Source organism: Gadus macrocephalus, chromosome 12, assembly GCF_031168955.1.
Source record: "Gadus macrocephalus chromosome 12, ASM3116895v1".
NCBI classification, from domain to species: Eukaryota; Metazoa; Chordata; class Actinopteri; order Gadiformes; family Gadidae; genus Gadus; species Gadus macrocephalus.
The window spans coordinates 27370391-27388553 of NC_082393.1; the positions used below are offsets into that span (position 1 = coordinate 27370391).

General features: G+C 55.0%; 1 protein-coding gene and 1 long non-coding RNA gene across 7 annotated transcripts in view; one reads left to right on the forward strand and one right to left on the reverse strand.

The window, feature by feature from the left end:
- The window catches only part of csnk1g2b (casein kinase 1, gamma 2b), a 40354-nt gene that overhangs the window by 20290 nt on the left and 1901 nt on the right, over positions 1-18163 (forward strand). For 3 of the 6 annotated variants that reach the window (XM_060067651.1, XM_060067652.1, XM_060067656.1), the window contains 7 exons: positions 9669-9817; positions 9948-10182; positions 10868-10953; positions 12145-12229; positions 12714-12862; positions 13735-13815; positions 15991-16380. In XM_060067651.1, the coding sequence (XP_059923634.1) occupies positions 9669-9817; positions 9948-10182; positions 10868-10953; positions 12145-12229; positions 12714-12862; positions 13735-13815; positions 15991-16224 (1019 nt within the window). In that variant the 3' untranslated portion in view covers positions 16225-16380. Of the gene's footprint in view, positions 1-9668; positions 9818-9947; positions 10183-10867; positions 10954-12144; positions 12230-12713; positions 12863-13734; positions 13816-15990; positions 16381-18046; positions 18154-18163 lie in introns of those variants that run through there. The other 3 variants (XM_060067653.1, XM_060067655.1, XM_060067654.1) reach the window with 3 other exon arrangements.
- LOC132469668 (uncharacterized) lies at positions 11270-11638 on the reverse strand. The gene is made up of 2 exons (XR_009528462.1): positions 11592-11638; positions 11270-11406 (listed from the first exon to the last, which is right to left on the reverse strand). It is a non-coding gene; the product is annotated as an uncharacterized LOC132469668 (long non-coding RNA).

Genomic DNA, 18163 nt, shown 5'->3' on the forward strand with positions numbered 1-18163 from the left:
CCTCTCCTCCAGTCTCTGTCTCTCTCTGCCTCTCCTCCAGTCTGTCTCTCTCTGCCTCTCCTCCAGGCTCTGCCTCTCCTCCAGTCTCTCTGCCTCTCCTCCAGTCTCTGCCTCTCTCTGCCTCTCCTCCAGTCTCTGTCTCTCTCTGCCTCTCCTCCAGTCTCTCTGCCTCTCCTCCAGTCTCTCTCTGCCTCTCCTCCAGTCTCTCTGCCTCTCCTCCAGTCTCTCTCTGCCTCTCCTCCAGTCTCTCTCTGCCTCTCCTCCAGTCTCTCTGCCTCTCCTCCAGTCTCTCTGCCTCTCCTCCAGTCTCTCTGCATCTCCTCCAGGCTCTGCCTCTCCTCCAGTCTCTGCCTCTCTCTGCCTCTCCTCCAGTCTCTGCCTCTCCTCCAGTCTCTCTGCCTCTCCTCCAGTCTCTCTGCCTCTCCTCCAGTCTCTCTGCCTCTACTCCAGTCTCTCTGCCTCTCTCTGCATCTCCTCCAGTCTCTCTGCCTCTCCTCCAGTCTCTCTGCCTCTCCTCCAGTCTCTCTGCCTCTCCTCCAGTCTCTCTCTGCCTCTCCTCCAGTCTCTCTGCCTCTCCTCCAGTCTCTCTCTGCCTCTCCTCCAGTCTCTCTGCCTCTCCTCCAGTCTCTCTGCCTCTCCTCCAGTCTCTCTCTGCCTCTCCTCCAGTCTCTGCCTCTCCTCCAGTCTCTCTGCCTCTCCTCCAGTCTCTCTGCCTCTCCTCCAGTCTCTCTGCCTCTCCTCCAGTCTCTCTGCATCTCCTCCAGGCTCTGCCTCTCCTCCAGTCTCTGCCTCTCTCTGCCTCTCCTCCAGTCTCTGCCTCTCTCTGCCTCTCCTCCAGTCTCTGCCTCTCCTCCAGTCTCTCTGCCTCTCCTCCAGTCTCTGCCTCTCCTCCAGCCTCTCTCTGCCTCTCCTCCAGTCTCTCTGCCTCTCCTCCAGTCTCTCTGCCTCTCCTCCAGTCTCTCTGCCTCTACTCCAGTCTCTCTGCCTCTCCTCCAGTCTCTCTGCCTCTCTTCCAGTCTCTGCCTCTCCTCCAGTCTCTCTGCCTCTCCTCCAGTCTCTGCCTCTCCTCCAGTCTCTCTGCCTCTACTCCAGTCTCTCTGCCTCTCCTCCAGTCTCTCTCTGCCTCTCCTCCAGTCTCTCTGCCTCTCCTCCAGTCTCTCTGCCTCTCCTCCAGTCTCTCTGCCTCTCCTCCAGTCTCTCTGCCTCTCCTCCAGTCTCTCTGCCTCTCCTCCAGTCTCTGCCTCTCCTCCAGTCTCTGCCTCTCCTCCAGTCTCTCTGCCTCTCTCTGCCTCTCCTCCAGTCTCTCTGCATCTCCTCCAGGCTCTGCCTCTCCTCCAGTCTCTCTGCATCTCCTCCAGTCTCTGCCTCTCCTCCAGTCTCTCTGCCTCTCCTCCAGGCTCTGCCTCTCCTCCAGCCTCTCTCTGCCTCTCCTCCAGGCTCTGTCTCTCCTCCAGTCTCTCTGCCTCTCCTCCAGTCTCTGCCTCTCCTCCAGCCTCTCTCTGCCTCTCCTCCAGTCTCTGCCTCTCCTCCAGTCTCTCTGCCTCTCCTCCAGTCTCTCTGCCTCTCCTCCAGCCTCTCTCTGCCTCTCCTCCAGGCTCTGTCTCTCCTCCAGTCTCTCTGCCTCTCCTCCAGTCTCTGCCTCTCCTCCAGCCTCTCTCTGCCTCTCCTCCAGTCTCTCTCTGCCTCTCCTCCAGTCTCTGCCTCTCCTCCAGTCTCTCTGCCTCTCCTCCAGTCTCTCTTCCTCTCCTCCAGTCTCTCTGCCTCTCCTCCAGTCTCTCTCTGCCTCTCCTCCAGTCTCTGCCTCTCCTCCAGGCTTTGCCTCTCCTCCAGTCTCTCTGCCTCTCCTCCAGTCTCTCTCTGCCTCTCCTCCAGTCTCTCTGCCTCTCCTCCAGTCTCTCTGCCTCTCCTCCAGGCTCTGCCTCTCCTCCAGTCTCTGCCTCTCCTCCAGCCTCTCTCTGCCTCTCCTCCAGTCTCTCTGCCTCTCCTCCAGTCTCTCTCTGCCTCTCCTCCAGTCTCTCTGCCTCTCCTCCAGTCTCTCTGCCTCTCCTCCAGGCTCTGCCTCTCCTCCAGTCTCTGCCTCTCCTCCAGCCTCTCTCTGCATCTCCTCCAGGCTCCTCCAGTCTCCCTGCCGCCGCCAGTGATAAGCTCAGGGTGAACTCTGCTAATGCATTCTAATGCAAAGGCTCCTCTCTTGTTCTCTTGTTGGACCTTCACCGACTCTTCACCGTCTCTTCCCTGCAGGCTGTGCTGCTCTGCTCTGTGCGTCTCTGCCTCGCTCTTTATTTATCAAGTCAATATCTTCCTGTTGTCGGTGTTGTTCTGTCAGCACGCCCTGACAATCCCCGCAGCCATTAGCAACACAACTGACCTGCAGCTTAACGGCCTCTGACTCAGCCTAGGAGGAGGGCTCAGGTGCACTGACCCAACCCAAGATAGAGCGGCTTTCGTTCGCTCAGTCGGACAGAAATGGAACGGTAATATCTCCCTATTACCCCTCATCAAGAGAGGAGGATGTTCTCAGACCAGTGGCTCCCTTCTGCTGCTTGAAGCTGAATGTAGATGTTGCTAAAAGGCCATAAAGGACCAGATTAAATCCACTTGCGATGTCAACATAGTCGAAGGCCATGTAACCCATTAAGACCTAAGGGTGTCCCATAAAGCAATCCTGTGGACTCTGCAGCGCTGCATGACCTCTGGGAGTTCAGTGACAGGGCGGTCATTCTCTGCAGTCAAGGGTTAGCTCCCCTGGGACCCAGCTCCCCTGGGACCCAGCTCCCCTGGGACCCAGCTCCCCTGGGACCCAGCTCCCCTGGGACCCAGCTCCCCTGGGACCCAGCTCCCCTGGGACCCAGCTCCCCTGGGACCCAGCCCCCCTGGGACCCATCCCCCCTGGGACCCCACTGGGACCTATCCCCCCTGGGACCCCACTGGAACCCAGCCCCCCTGGAACCCAGCCCCCCTTCACCTCAGCAGTGCTGGCATGGGGCAGCGTGTGTGCATACCACTTTAGTGCGTTAACGCATGGCTGGTGCCACTTTCATACCGCCCTCCGGTTAGGGTTAGGGACTAGGTGGCTCTTAGCAATGGTCATCCAGGGCTGTTCCTTTCTATTTTTATTAATGTTCCAAGGCAAAGGATATTTGTGCTATCCTAAAGCATAACACAATGCTTTTCAATGACATTGGCACATTTAACGGTGTGCCGTAGTCAGCTACACACTTGGGTTTACATAATTAGCGTGCATTTGCCAGTTTTTTGTAAATAATTAAAAAAAGACCAGCTGAGAAGATGTTGCCCGCATCCCTTAACAGTCGGATAAGTAGTACTGGTAGTATTTCTGGTAGTAGTACTGGTGGTGGTAGTAGTACTGCTAGTATTTCTGGTAGTAGTACTGGTGGTGGTAGTAGTACTGGTAGTATTTCTGGTAGGAGTACTGGTGGTGGTAGTAGTACTGGTAGTATTTCTGGTAGGAGTACTGGTGGTGGCAGTAGTACTGGTAGTATTTCTGGTAGTAGTACTGGTGGTGGCAGTAGTACTGGTAGTATTTCTGGTAGGAGTACTGGTGGTGGCAGTAGTACTGGTAGTATTTCTGGTAGGAGTACTGGTGGTGGTAGTAGTACTGGTAGTATTTCTGGTAGGAGTACTGGTGGTGGTAGTAGTACTGGTAGTATTTCTGGTAGGAGTACTGGTGGTGGTAGTAGTACTGGTAGTATTTCTGGTAGGAGTACTGGTGGTGGTAGTAGTACTGGTAGTATTTCTGGTAGGAGTACTGGTGGTGGTAGTAGTACTGGTAGTATTTCTGGTAGGAGTACTGGTGGTGGCAGTAGTACTGGTAGTATTTCTGGTAGTAGTACTGGTGGTGGTAAGTGTGATGGTGGTAGAGGCACTGGTAGTAGTACTGGTGGTGGTAAGTGTGATGGTGGTAGAGGCACTGGTAGTAGTACTGGTGGTGGTAAGTGTGATGGTGGTAGAGGCACTGGTAGTAGTACTGGTGGTGGTAAGTGTGATGGTGGTAGAGGCACTGGTAGTAGTACTGGTGGTGGTAAGGGTGATGGTGGTAGAGGCACTGGTAGTAGTACTGGTGGTGGTAAGGGTGATGGTGGTAGAGGCACTGGTAGTAGTACTGGTGGTGGTAAGTGTGATGGTGGTAGAGGCACTGGTAGTAGTACTGGTGGTGGTAAGGGTGATGGTGGTAGAGGCACTGGTAGTAGTACTGGTGGTGGTAAGGGTGATGGTGGTAGAGGCACTGGTAGTAGTACTGGTGGTGGTAGAGGCACTGGTAGTAGTACTGGTGGTGGTAGAGGCACTGGTAGTAGTACTGGTGGTGGTAAGTGTGATGGTGGTAGAGGCACTGGTAGTAGTACTGGTGGTGGTAAGTGTGATGGTGGTAGAGGCACTGGTAGTAGTACTGGTGGTGGTAAGTGTGATGGTGGTAGAGGCACTGGTAGTGTTGGTGAGCTAAACACAGAAGCGTCTTCCAACATTAAATTGAAGGTGGTGACACAGTGCATGCAGTCAGGGTTACACGGTCTGCCTGCTGCAGTCATGGTAGTGAAGCCTTTGAGGTTTCCTCCATGCTGAATCTACATGCATGCTGTCCCTGGTACCATGTAAATGACGTATTCATTCCTCACCCAGTGGGAGTACTGAAGTGGACGTGGTGTGTGACGGTATTCTGTACACGCCGTGTCCCGTGACTGGAGGAGACAGGCTCTGTTTGTCCCGCTCCACAAGAGGGTTGTATTTACCACTCTGTTCCATAACCCTAACCCTGACCCTTACTCTAACCCTAACCCCATACCATGCAAAGTTGTGTGTTCAGAGAGATGCAATATCAAGCTGTGTATCAGGGTGAGGGTGTCATGTCCATTCAACCTGAAGTTATACCGCCATATGTTTATAAAAAGGGGTTCATAATTTATTACTATGGTTTAAATTGCTGGATTCTTCAGTCAACGTTTTGATTTTTATTTATAATTAAAAGCAGTGAGCAAACATCTATATAGATATAGCGATAGATATCTGCATTTCACTTTATTTATTCACACGCAGTAACTCAATCATATTGGCTCTGTTTCAAAAGGGTTAGCATAGTACTGGACTAGCAGAATAGCTATGCTGTCTGCTTTTGATTCCTATTCATCTGATAAGACTCATTCATTATTCAAAATGTCTGATATGGAGATGAATGTACTCTTCAGTGATGTGAGAACGGCACCGATATAGAGCGCCTGGCGTAACGCAGAGTACAGATCAGACGGCTACTGAGTGTCTCCATCCACAGCCTTTAACTCTTTAATGTCAGATCCTTTAGTCAGCCTCCGACTCCTCAACACTCTTCTCCTAACTTAACATCAATTGTAGGGCAGCACCAACACGCACACACACACTATTGTCTCTGGTTTATGGAGGTTGGTCTTGAGGTACAATAGGCTTGATTGTCTCAGACATTCCACTGAGCGCTAAGCGTGAAGCTTAGATGCCGCTTTAGCCAATGCCTGGACACCTATTATTAGCTGCCTATTATTCGACACGCATTTGTCATGCTTATTTTACATCACATGCAGCAAACGGACCAAGCAGGAGACGATGGGTTGATCATGTCTGCTGTGACCTCCAGAATGTGGCCCAGTGTGGAGGAGTTGGACTCCCAGTGACCTCTTGTCGTGGCCTGGTCCCTTTTATGGCCCTTTTTCCATCGACAGCACCAGCCAAACTCGCCTCCAACTGGCCCTGCTTTTTTTGGCTTTCCATCGCCAGACTGTGGTACCTGGTGCTTTGTTTGTCAGGCCTCCATCGAGGTGCTATGAGAGCTGATACGGTTGTGTGACGTCAACAGGCTGCTGGTCACTGATGGCCAGAGAGTGCACAGCTGGCCGAGCACGACGTCCGAGCCAGACAACCGACACCAGGTATTGTGCCCAAAAATGGAGTCGCCGTCTGAAATTGCAGCCCCTCTCCACGTTATAGCAGTTTTTATACCATATCGTCACATGATGAGCAACTTATCACAGAAATTGATTTGTAAGATTTCTTCTTCTGACGAAAAGAGGGTTTATAGTTTATGGCAGTGTTTATCATATCATCACAAGATGAGCAACTTGTCACAGTAAGCGATGTTACATTATATAGGCGACCCACAATGTAAGATTTCACATTCAAGATAATGAACTATGAGGGTACTTGAAAACGTTATAGTTTACAAGTCATACATGTATGCATGATGTGACCCTAGAAAGCACAGACGAAATAAGAGAAACTGCATTCACACGGAGAGGGGGTGCGATTTCAGACGAGGATTCCATTTTCGCCACGATACCGGCATCTTTCAAAACTAGCATCAGCGTTCAGTCAACAGTATTGATTGATTATTGAATACCGCAGGATCAGCGCGCAAGAACCCGCCGTGGGCCGTGACAGACGTGGAGGCGCTTCGGTGTCTAGCCCTGTCTGCTTATATGTTGCGTGATAAGCATGCGCAGTTTTGCGCATGCAGGCTTTGATGACCCGCCTAAGTTAAAGAGGTACTTTATTCTCGATGGAATCATGACATGCCTGGAACCAAACCAAGTCGTGCCATTCCAAGTCGTGGCAAGTTGAGCTGGTACTGTCGATGGAAAGAGGCAGAGTTAGACAGTGGATTCCAGGCCTGGTACCGTTCCACGGGCTTGTTCACAGGTGTTCTGGGGACGGGCTGTGACTGGGCTTGTCAGCCCGTGTGGTGGGTGCACATGTGTGTATGCATTCATGCACCATTCAGCCTTTTTCCCTGCAGGAACGATCATGCAAATCCAGCTCTAATCCCTCCACCCCCTGGTTAGAAGGTCAGCATTAAGCACAGTCACTCAGAGCACTCTCCCACACTGCTCAGTAAACATGCTCCGTGTTCTTCATGAGCTCCTGACGCATGCCCACTGTGTGTGTGTGTGTGTTTCTTAAATCACTGCCACCATAGCACTGAGTTTCAGCCTTAAAATCCCAAAACACAAGGTGTGTTGACCGCTGCACCTCGCCAACATAGTGAAAGTACATAAAAAGGTCTGTCCCAAAAATGTAGGACAAGCATCTGCTGAGGCTGCTTGTCTGCAGCTTTTGTGCTTCGCCACCAAAAGCATTAGTGGGTCATCCTACTAATGGGTTTGTGGCTATCTTGGAACTTCATGTTCATAAATGTAGATTATTTTTTGTTTGTTTTGGATTGGAAATCTGTTGGCTGGTTCAACCATCTCGTGTGTGCGGCCTCGGTTACTTTTAGTTTGATCCATGAAAACAACTAAAGCAGAACCGCTGCGACATTATACCCACTGGTTCTTCTGAAGCCTTTCCCTCCTCACTCCTGAGCAAAATGCTTTAAGGAGGTACCACATTCTTCTGAGGTCATGCGGACAGTTCCAGATCAGGGTGTGGTGGTGAATGAGCCCAGGTATAATGACCAAGGTGATGGGTGCGTTGTCATTATGCTGCTGGTTTCCCATCGCTGTTGTAAGCCTTAAGACTGCCAACAAAATGGTCGCATTTTAGACCATTTATTACGTGGATGCAAGGTTATTATTTATCACGCACACGCTTAGTTAAGATTGCCATTTATTTTCTGTTTCATTTCTGAAATGGTCTAATTGGTTAAGAATTCTCATTTGCTGGAATAACGCTTCAATCAGCACAACTGCAATACCCCCTAAGGGCCGTGTGGAGGTAGTGGTGACCCCTGCTCCGACCGGCAGACAGATGCCCAGTCCCGCCGCTGCCCGGCGCCCAGTAGGATGGAAAACACACAACTGTTGAGTCCAACGTGTCCTGATGGCAGCAGGCTGAGGTTCTGACTGGGGGGTGGAGGCCGAGGTGGGGGTGGAGGCCGTGGTGGAGGCCGTGGTGGGGGTGGAGGCCGTGGTGGGGGTGGAGGCCGAGGTGGGGGTGGAGGCCGTGGTGGAGACCGTGGTGGGGGTGGAGACCGTGGAGGACGTGGTGGGGGTGGAGGCCGTGGTGGAGACCGTGGAGGACGTGGTGGGGGTGGAGGCCGTGGTGGGGGTGGAGGTCGTGGTGGAGACCGTTCTCCATCCTGTTCTGTCAGCCATGGTTTGAGGAGTGTTCTCCATCCTGTTCTGTCAGCCATGGTTTGAGGAGTGTTCTCCATCCTGTTCTGTCAGCCATGGTTTGAGGAGTGTTCTCCATCCTGTTCTGTCAGCCATGGTTTGAGGAGTGTTCTCCATCCTGTTCTGGCAGCCATGGTTTGAGGAGTGTTCTCCATCCTGTTCTGTCAGCCATGGTTTGAGGAGTGTTCTCCATCCTGTTCTGTCAGCCATGGTTTGAGGAGTGTTCTCCATCCTGTTCTGTCAGCCATGGTTTGAGGAGTGTTCTCCATCCTGTTCTGTCAGCCATGGTTTGAGGAGTGTTCTCCATCCTGTTCTGTCAGCCATGGTTTGAGGAGTGTTCTCCATCCTGTTCTGGCAGCCATGGTTTGAGGAGTGTTCTCCATCCTGTTCTGGCAGCCATGGTTTGAGGAGTGTTCTCCATCCTGTTCTGTCAGCCATGGTTTGAGGAGTGTTCTCCATCCTGTTCTGTCAGCCATGGTTTGAGGAGTGTTCTCCATCCTGTTCTGTCAGCCATGGTTTGAGGAGTGTTCTCCATCCTGTTCTGTCAGCCATGGTTTGAGGAGTGTTCTCCATCCTGTTCTGTCAGCCATGGTTTGAGGAGTGTTCTCCATCCTGTTCTGTCAGCCATGGTTTGAGGAGTGTTCTCCATCCTGTTCTGTCAGCCATGGTTCGAGGAGTGTTCTCCATCCTGTTCTGGCAGCCATGGTTTGAGGAGTGTTCTCCATCCTGTTCTGTCAGCCATGGTTTGAGGAGTGTTCTCCATCCTGTTCTGTCAGCCATGGTTTGAGGAGTGTTCTCCATCCTGTTCTGTCAGCCATGGTTTGAGGAGTGTTCTCCATCCTGTTCTGTCAGCCATGGTTTGAGGAGTGTTCTCCATCCTGTTCTGGCAGCCATGGTTTGAGGAGTGTTCTCCATCCTGTTCTGTCAGCCATGGTTTGAGGAGTGTTCTCCATCCTGTTCTGTCAGCCATGGTTTGAGGAGTGTTCTCCATCCTGTTCTGGCAGCCATGGTTTGAGGAGTGTTCTCCATCCTGTTCTGGCAGCCATGGTTTGTAGTAGCATGTGGGGGTTTGTGTCCAACCCACAACGGAGAGAATGGAGGAAGAGAACCAGGTCAGTGGAGTGGAGGATATTTCTACAGCCCTGATTCACACATTCTCAAAGCTTCCAGAACCCGAGCTTCATCCTCCCTCATGAGTGATGCTTCAGGGGGTTCGCCCACACTCTGTCACCGTGTGGAGCCCCTGTTCAAAGTGGGCTTCCCCTTTACTGTGAAGTCCTTGTGTGAATAAAAATGGTCTTTGATGGGATTAAGGTGTCAATAATGCTGGTATCAAATTGCTAGAATAAAATTTTACAAATTGACATTTAAATGTCACATGTCACAAGATAAATGAAGTATGATGTTCTACATACCTAAGACTTACCCTGCAGAAAGGATCCAGTATCACTGGTAAACTAACCAGGGCCAGTTACAGGGCGTTTCCTCCTTCAGGCCCCCTGAAGCCCGGTGCTGTTTGAGGAGGATGTGTACTCAGTGCCGACCAGGCTGACTGTCTGTCTGCCCCTGTCTGTCCAGAGGGAATCCCTCAGGTGTACTACTTTGGTCCCTGTGGGAAATACAATGCCATGGTGCTGGAGCTACTGGGACCCAGCCTGGAGGACCTGTTCGACCTCTGCGACCGCACCTTCTCCCTGAAGACAGTCCTCATGATAGCCATACAGCTGGTAAGCACCCTGCCCTTCCTCAAAGCCAAGGGGAAGGTGGTTAGCAGCGCCCTGCAGTGTTTGTCCTTTGATTGTTATTCACTATTGACTGAAATGAGACGGTGAGCCATTCGTTTTCTCCTCCTGCCAGATCACCCGGATGGAGTACGTGCACACCAAGAGCCTGATCTACCGGGACGTGAAGCCGGAGAACTTCCTGGTGGGCCGTCCCGGGAGCAAGCGCCAGCACACCATCCACATCATCGACTTTGGTCTGGCCAAAGAGTACATCGACCCGGAAACCAAGAAACACATCCCGTACCGGGAGCACAAGAGCCTGACGGGCACGGCCCGCTACATGAGCATCAACACACACCTGGGCAAAGGTGAGACCCCTCCGCCGCTTGGCCCCCTCCTGAATGTACATGGGATAAAAGCGCATGATCTGGCTTTGATTAATTGTCCTTATACCAAGCTTTTACAGGAATTTGGATAGCTTTTAAATGGTCAAGGTTTTAATTAGAACAGACAATCGGGCATAACCATTGCTGCGATATTATTTCAGGTGATCCGATATCAGTGTTTCCCCCAGCACTGTATGGTGAGGCGGCCGCCTTAACAACAATAGGGTCCCGCCTTGACTACCAATGTGTAGTCAATAATAATAAAACAATTAATTATTATGCATTATGCATTAGCAAAGCACAAAACTCCCGTAGGGAAAGAAAACATACTTCCATCAGGTACAAAAAATAAAGCTAAATAATGCACCGGTGATACTGTTCAGGTCGTTTGAACTGAAACCCTCACCAAAGACTGCAGGGCCGCCCCCCGCTCTCTGTGACCACCTGGACATTTTCTGGGGGAAACACTGGATATGTACCTTATTTAAACGAGTCATCTTTTCTTCACGGCGTTATCAGAGAGCTGATGGCGCCAGAGCCCAACCCTAGAGGCCTCGCAGCCCTCATTGCTATCCTGTTCTTATCCCTCTCTCAGCAAACAGGTCATAAATGCGCCCATGAATGTTGGCCAGTAATACACTCTGACTCATCCCCTCTCCTGTTCCAGAGCAAAGCAGGAGAGACGACCTGGAGGCTTTAGGTCACATGTTCATGTACTTCCTGCGAGGGAGCCTTCCCTGGCAGGGCCTTAAGGTACCGTTAGGGATGCACAACACATACATAACTGCTATCCCACTACTACCATCGAGTCATTCAACACACGCATCCAGCCAACTTGCAGTGAGTGTTGAGGTCATTAGTGAGCAGTGGGTGTGGGCAGCTTGCTCAGGGACATTGGGCTTTGACCCACAGGTTTTAGCCCCATAGCATCTACTTAATGATGGTGCAACTGCACACCAACCTTGCATTATCTCCATTGCATAACAAATAACCAATATATATATACACATGTGGTCTGGGAGGACTTAACCTTCTCTTCATTACGTGGAAGCAGGGTCCGTTAAGCTCCCTCAGTACATGGTCCAACTCTTTAGTAACATGCATATCAAACCAGGTTCATTAGAACTGTCCAAACGGCTGAGTCTGGGTCCTTAACTCCACCTGGTGATGAGTCATCAACAGGGCAATACGTCTGCAACCCAACGCCTCCTCAGCACGGGGCCACCGACCACACGGGGGCCACCGACCACACGGGGGCCACCGACCACACGGGGGCCACCGACCACACGGGGGCCACCGACCACACGGGGGCCACCGACCACACGGGGGCCACCGACCACACGGGGGCCACCGACCACACGGGGGCCACCGACCACACGGGGGTCACCGACCACACGGGGGCCACTGACCACACAGGGGCCACACGGGGGCCACCGACCACACGGGGGCCACCGACCACACGGGGGCCACCGACCACACGGGGGCCACCGACCACACAGGGGCCACCGACCACACAGGGTCCACTGACCACTCGGGGGCCACCGACCACACGGGGGCCACCGACCACACGGGGGCCACCGACCACATGGGGGCCACTGACCACACAGGGGCCACACGGGGGCCACCGACCACACGGGGGCCACCGACCACACGGGGGCCACCGACCACACGGGGGCCACCGACCACACGGGGGCCACCGACCACACGGAGGGCCACCGACCACACGGAGGGCCACCGACCACACGGGGGCCACCGACCACACGGGGGCCACACGGGGGCCACCGACCACACAGGGTCCACTGACCACACGGGGGCCACCGACCACACGGGGGCCACCGACCACACAGGGTCCACTGACCACACGGGGGCCACTGTCTGGGTGGGTTTCAGGGTGGGGCTAGCTTGGAGGGGGGGAGGATAATGCGTCTCTGGTTCTGCCTGCAGGCGGACACATTGAAGGAGCGCTACCAGAAGATCGGGGATACCAAACGCGCAACGCCGATAGAAGTGCTCTGTGAGAGCTTCCCAGGTGAGCATCGGTCACCGTCAATGATCAGAGCACCCTCTAATGACCCCTGACCCCGTCCTGTAATGACCCCTGACCCCGTCCTGTAATGACCCCTGACCCCGTCCTGTAATGACCCCTGACCCCGCCCTCTAATGACCCCTGACCCCGCCCTCTAATGACCCCTGACCCCGTCCTGTAATGACCCCGCCCTCTAATGACCCCTGACCCCGCCCTCTAATGACCCCTGACCCCGTCCTGTAATGACCCCTGCACCGTCCTGTAATGACCCCTGACCCCGTCCTGTAATGACCCCGCCCTCTAATGACCCCTGACCCCGCCCTCTAATGACCCCTGAACCCGCCCTCTAATGACCCCTGACCCCGTCCTGTAATGACCCCTGACTCCGTCCTGTAATGACCCCGCCCTCTAATGACCCCTGACCCCGTCCTGTGATGACCCCTGACCCCGTCCTGTGATGACCCCTGACCCCGTCCTGTGCTTGTAGAAGAGATGGCAACGTATCTGCGCTACGTCCGCCGGCTGGACTTCTTTGAGAAGCCCGACTACGACTACCTGAGGAAGCTCTTCACGGACCTGTTCGACAGGAACAGCTACGTGTTCGACTACGAATACGACTGGGTCGGCAAGCCTCTGGTGAGTCCCCTCCCGCGAGGCCTCCTTCAGTGTACCGGGACACCGGGGCCCCAGGGGACACCGGGGTGCACCGGGGCCCCAGGGGACACCGGGGTGCACCGGGGCCCCAGGGGACACCGGGGTGCACCGGGGCCCCAGGGGACACCGGGGTGCACCGGGGCCCCAGGGGACACCGGGGTGCACCGGGGCCCCAGGGGACACCGGGGTGCACCGGGGCCCCAGGGGACACCGTGGTGCACCGGGGCCCCAGGGGACACCGGGGTGCACCGGGGCCCCAGGGGACACCGGGGTGCACCGGGGCCCCAGGGGACACCGGGGTGCACCGGGGCCCCAGGGGACACCGGGGTGCACCGGGGCCCCAGGGGACACCGGGGTGCACCGGGGCCCCAGGGGACACCGGGGTGCACCGGGGCCCCAGGGGACACCGGGGTGCACCGGGGCCCCAGGGGACACCGGGGTGCACCGGGGCCCCAGGGGACACCGGGGTGCACCGGGGCCCCAGGGGACACCGGGGTGCACCGGGGCCCCAGGGGACACCGGGGTGCACCGGGGCCCCAGGGGACACCGTGGTGCACCGGGGACACCGTGGTGCACCGGGGCCCCAGGGGACACCGTGGTGCACCGGGGACACCGTGGTGCACCGGGGCCCCAGGGGACACCGTGGTGCACCGGGGCCCCAGGGGACACCGTGGTGCACCGGGGCCCCAGGGGACACCGTGGTACACCGGGGCCCTTTTGCTTCTATGAGTTAATGAGGACATCGATGCTGGCAGGCCCACCACTCCTCCATAAGCCTCCGTCCAGAGCTTCATATCCACATGCTGGTCCCATGCGGGACAGTGTTTGTTAACCTCTTCCTTCTGGTGTCCCAGCCAACGCCCATAGGCCCCATCCCCAGCGACACGCCCGCACAGCCCAGCAGAGACAAAGCACAACAGCAGACCAAGAACCAGGTGAGCGCCCTCCTGCTCACACGCACACCAGCGCCCGGTCGGTCCGGTTCCTCCTCCACGTCGTCAGGGCGCTGCCGCTACTTCCTGGACCAAATGGCTGCCATACTTGTTCCCTTGTTGCCTTTCTTTCAACGCAACGCTTCTCTTCAGCGTCGCCCATTGTCGGTTAAGAAGGCAGTAAAGAAAATAGAAAGAGTGTATCTGCTGCTAACGCTGGTGAGCCAGGGGGCGGAGCCACAGGGCGAGCGGAGCCACAGGGCGAGCCGGCCGCTCGCACAGACCCGTCACACTCCGCCGCTCTAAGCTCCGTCATGGCACGAGTTGGAGATGCTTCATGCATTGTTTTCTAGCAGTAATGACACAGTGTGACACAGTATAGACTGGACCCCACCTCCCATTTCAATCCATGTATTTGCATATCAGCCTTGACCCTTTGGCATTATCAGAAATTTCTTATTTAACAAAGGTTTCAAAAAGAGAAAAGGTACTAGATTATATATTAGGTTGTCCTCTTGGTTTCCCGGTGAGCCGTTTTAAAGTGGGCTGAAAGGTTTTATGATTGACTTATCGCTTTGGACTCTAGACTGTGATGACTCCTGGCTCCTTCAGCCCAGCCTGAGGCTGTTGACAGCAGCCAGTTTACCGCTCTCTTATTACGCGGCCAATCCCCAGTCACGTGGACAAGGCAGTAGATATAACGGGCCGATCATTGGTTGTCAAAGAATGACCCTTTTCAATACGAGACATAATGAGGATCGATTGACAGGAGATATTATGAGATGATGGGTTTCACATGTTGGTAGAATATGTCTTGTGTACCCAAACTGGGGAAGAAATAGCGACCCTAATGGCTGTCAAATCAAGCCCCATTGGCCAATGAGTCCCAGCCCAACACACGGGGAGAATGGAATATGTCTGGGAACATATTTTCACAATAAATGAATTGAGACAAACAATGTGGTGTTTAAGGTCCACTGTGCTTGGGGATGTGATCACGGGGATGTGATCACGGGGATGGGGATGTGATCACGGGGATGGGGATGTGATCACGGGGATGGGGATGTGATCACGGGGATGGGGATGTGATCACGGGGATGGGGATGTGATCACGGGGATGGGGATGTGATCACGGGGATGTGATCACGGGGATGGGGATGTGATCATGGGGATGGGGATGTGATCACGGGGATGGGGATGTGATCACGGGGATGTGATCACGGGGATGGGGATGTGATCATGGGGATGGGGATGTGATCACGGGGATGGGGATGTGATCACGGGGATGTGATCACGGGGATGGGGATGTGATCATGGGGATGGGGATGTGATCACGGGGATGGGGATGTGATCACGGGGATGTGATCACGGGGATGGGGATGTGATCATGGGGATGTGATCACGGGGATGGGGATGTGATCACGGGGATGGGGATGTGATCACGGGGATGGGGATGTGATCACGGGGATGTGATCACGGGGATGGGGATGTGATCATGGGGATGGGGATGTGATCACGGGGATGGGGATGTGATCACGGGGATGTGATCACGGGGATGGGGATGTGATCACGGGGATGGGGATGTGATCACGGGGATGTGATCACGGGGATGGGGATGTGATCACGGGGATGTGACCACGGGGATGGGGATGTGATCATGGGGATGGGGATGTGATCACGGGGATGGGGATGTGATCACGGGGATGTGATCACGGGGATGGGGATGTGATCACGGGGATGTGATCACGGGGATGGGGATGTGATCATGGGGATGGGGATGTGATCACGGGGATGTGATCACGGGGATGGGGATGTGATCACGGGGATGGGGATGTGATCACGGGGATGTGATCACGGGGATGGGGATGTGATCATGGGGATGGGGATGTGATCACGGCTGTCTGTTTGACATCCTGCCTGGGTCTGCGTCCGTCCCCCCATGATTCACAGCGTTAGTCTCCAACGGTTCGGGTTCTCTAACTTCTTTGAAAAAACCATTGTTTTGTTTGTTTTTCTTCCTTATTCCCATTTACTCCCCTGACCCTATTCCATCATACCCTCCCCCACAAACACACGCAACTCACCCCCACCTCACATGCACACCAACCCCACCACCCCCCCCCTCCTCCGCCCACGGCCCTCCCCCCCCCCCCCTCCTGTGTCTTGCTCTACGGTCAGTCCCCTGAGCCCCGAGGAGGTGAGGCCCAACCGGCCCCCGTGACCCATAACCAGCCGGGGGGGGGCTCAGAGAGGAGGGGGGGCTCTGTCCAGGTACTGCTGCGTGGCTCTGTGGTGTCCCCCTGTGATGCACCCCCCCCGTCCCCCCCCCCGTCCACACGCTCTGTCTGCTCAACGGGACGACACGCCCTCCCACCGCAGACACTGGCACAGAGCGCAGTGCTACCCCCGTAGTGAGAACCCCTGGTGACCCACTGTGGGGATCCACCCCCGTAGTGAGAACCCCTGGTGACCCACTGTGGGGATCCACCCCCGTAGTGAGAACCCCTGGTGACCCACTGTGGGGATCCACCCCCGTAGTGAGAACCCCTGGTGACCCACTGTGGTGATCCACCCCCTTAGTGAGAGCACCTGGTGATCCACCCCCCCTTAGTGAGAGCACCTGGTGATCCACCCCCGTAGTGAGAGCACCTGGTGATCCACCCCCCGTAGTGAGAGCACCTGGTGATCTACCCCCCCGTAGTGAGAGCACCTGGTGATCCACCCCCCCCTTAGTGAGAGCACCTGGTGATCCACCCCCCGTAGTGAGAGCACCTGGTGATCCACCCCCCCCTTAGTGAGAGCACCTGGTGATCCACCCCCTTAGTGAGAGCACCTGGTGATCTACCCCCCCTTAGTGAGAGCACCTGGTGATCTACCCCCCGTAGTGAGAGCACCTGGTGATCCACCCCCCGTAGTGAGAGCACCTGGTGATCTACCCCCCGTAGTGAGAGCACCTGGTGATCTACCCCCCCTTAGTGAGAGCACCTGGTGATCTACCCCCCGTAGTGAGAGCACCTGGTGATCTACCCCCCGTAGTGAGAGCACCTGGTGATCTACCCCCCCTTAGTGAGAGCACCTGGTGATCCACCCCCCGTAGTGAGAGCACCTGGTGATCTACCCCCCCTTAGTGAGAGCACCTGGTGATCTACCCCCCCGTAGTGAGAGCACCTGGTGATCCACCCCCCGTAGTGAGAGCACCTGGTGATCCACCCCCCGTAGTGAGAGCACCTGGTGATCTACCCCCCCTTAGTGAGAGCACCTGGTGATCCACCCCCTTAGTGAGAGCACCTGGTGATCCACCCCCTTAGTGAGAGCACCTGGTGATCTACCCCCCCTTAGTGAGAGCACCTGGTGATCTACCCCCCCTTAGTGAGAGCACCTGGTGATCTACCCCCCCGTAGTGAGAGCACCTGGTGATCCACCCCCCCTTAGTGAGAGCACCTGGTGATCCACCCCCCCTTAGTGAGAGCACCTGGTGATCCACCCCCGTAGTGAGAGCACCTGGTGATCTACCCCCCCTTAGTGAGAGCACCTGGTGATCTACCCCCCCTTAGTGAGAGCACCTGGTGATCTACCCCCCCTTAGTGAGAGCACCTGGTGATCCACCCCCCCCTTAGTGAGAGCACCTGGTGATCTACCCCCCCGTAGTGAGAGCACCTGGTGATCTACCCCCCCTTAGTGAGAGCACCTGGTGATCCACTGGGTTTAGAGACGTGGGGTCTTTGCAGTACAGTTCTGTTGAATCAAGGCACTTCATTCAAAAGAGTTAAAGCTAATGATCTCCTCAGTGTTCGGCTAATTGACTTGGTTCAGATTACTTTATCGTAAAAATCCAATAGAATTTGTTATTTTAGTTTGATATATTTATATTTATTCATGAGATGTTGGTGCAATGTAGTCAACAGTTTTCCATTGTGCCATCATTTTTCCTAGATGCTTTAGAAATGAATTGGGTATATGTGCCACCTAGTGTTTTTTCTTAGAACTACATCCTTAATTGATCCCTCATGGTTGGTTATGGATCAAAACATTTTAGCAGTTAAAATCAATGACTCAGAATCCTTTAGTTACTTCTAGATGTTTTGTAATGGTTGAAGGTCCTAGTGGTAGAATAACATGGAACCCTAACCCCGCCCCCTCCCCGGTGGGAGGAGCTGGTGCGTAAGCCCTGCCCCCTCCCCTGTCGGGAGGAGGAGGTGCTTAAGCAGAGTCTCCTCCCCCTGTCCCTCCCCAGGTGATGAGCTCCACCAACGGGGAGCTGAACACGGACGACCCCGGCGCCGTGCACTCCAACGCCCCCATCACGGCCCCCACCGAGGTGGAGGTCGCCGACGAAACCAAGTGAGAGGAG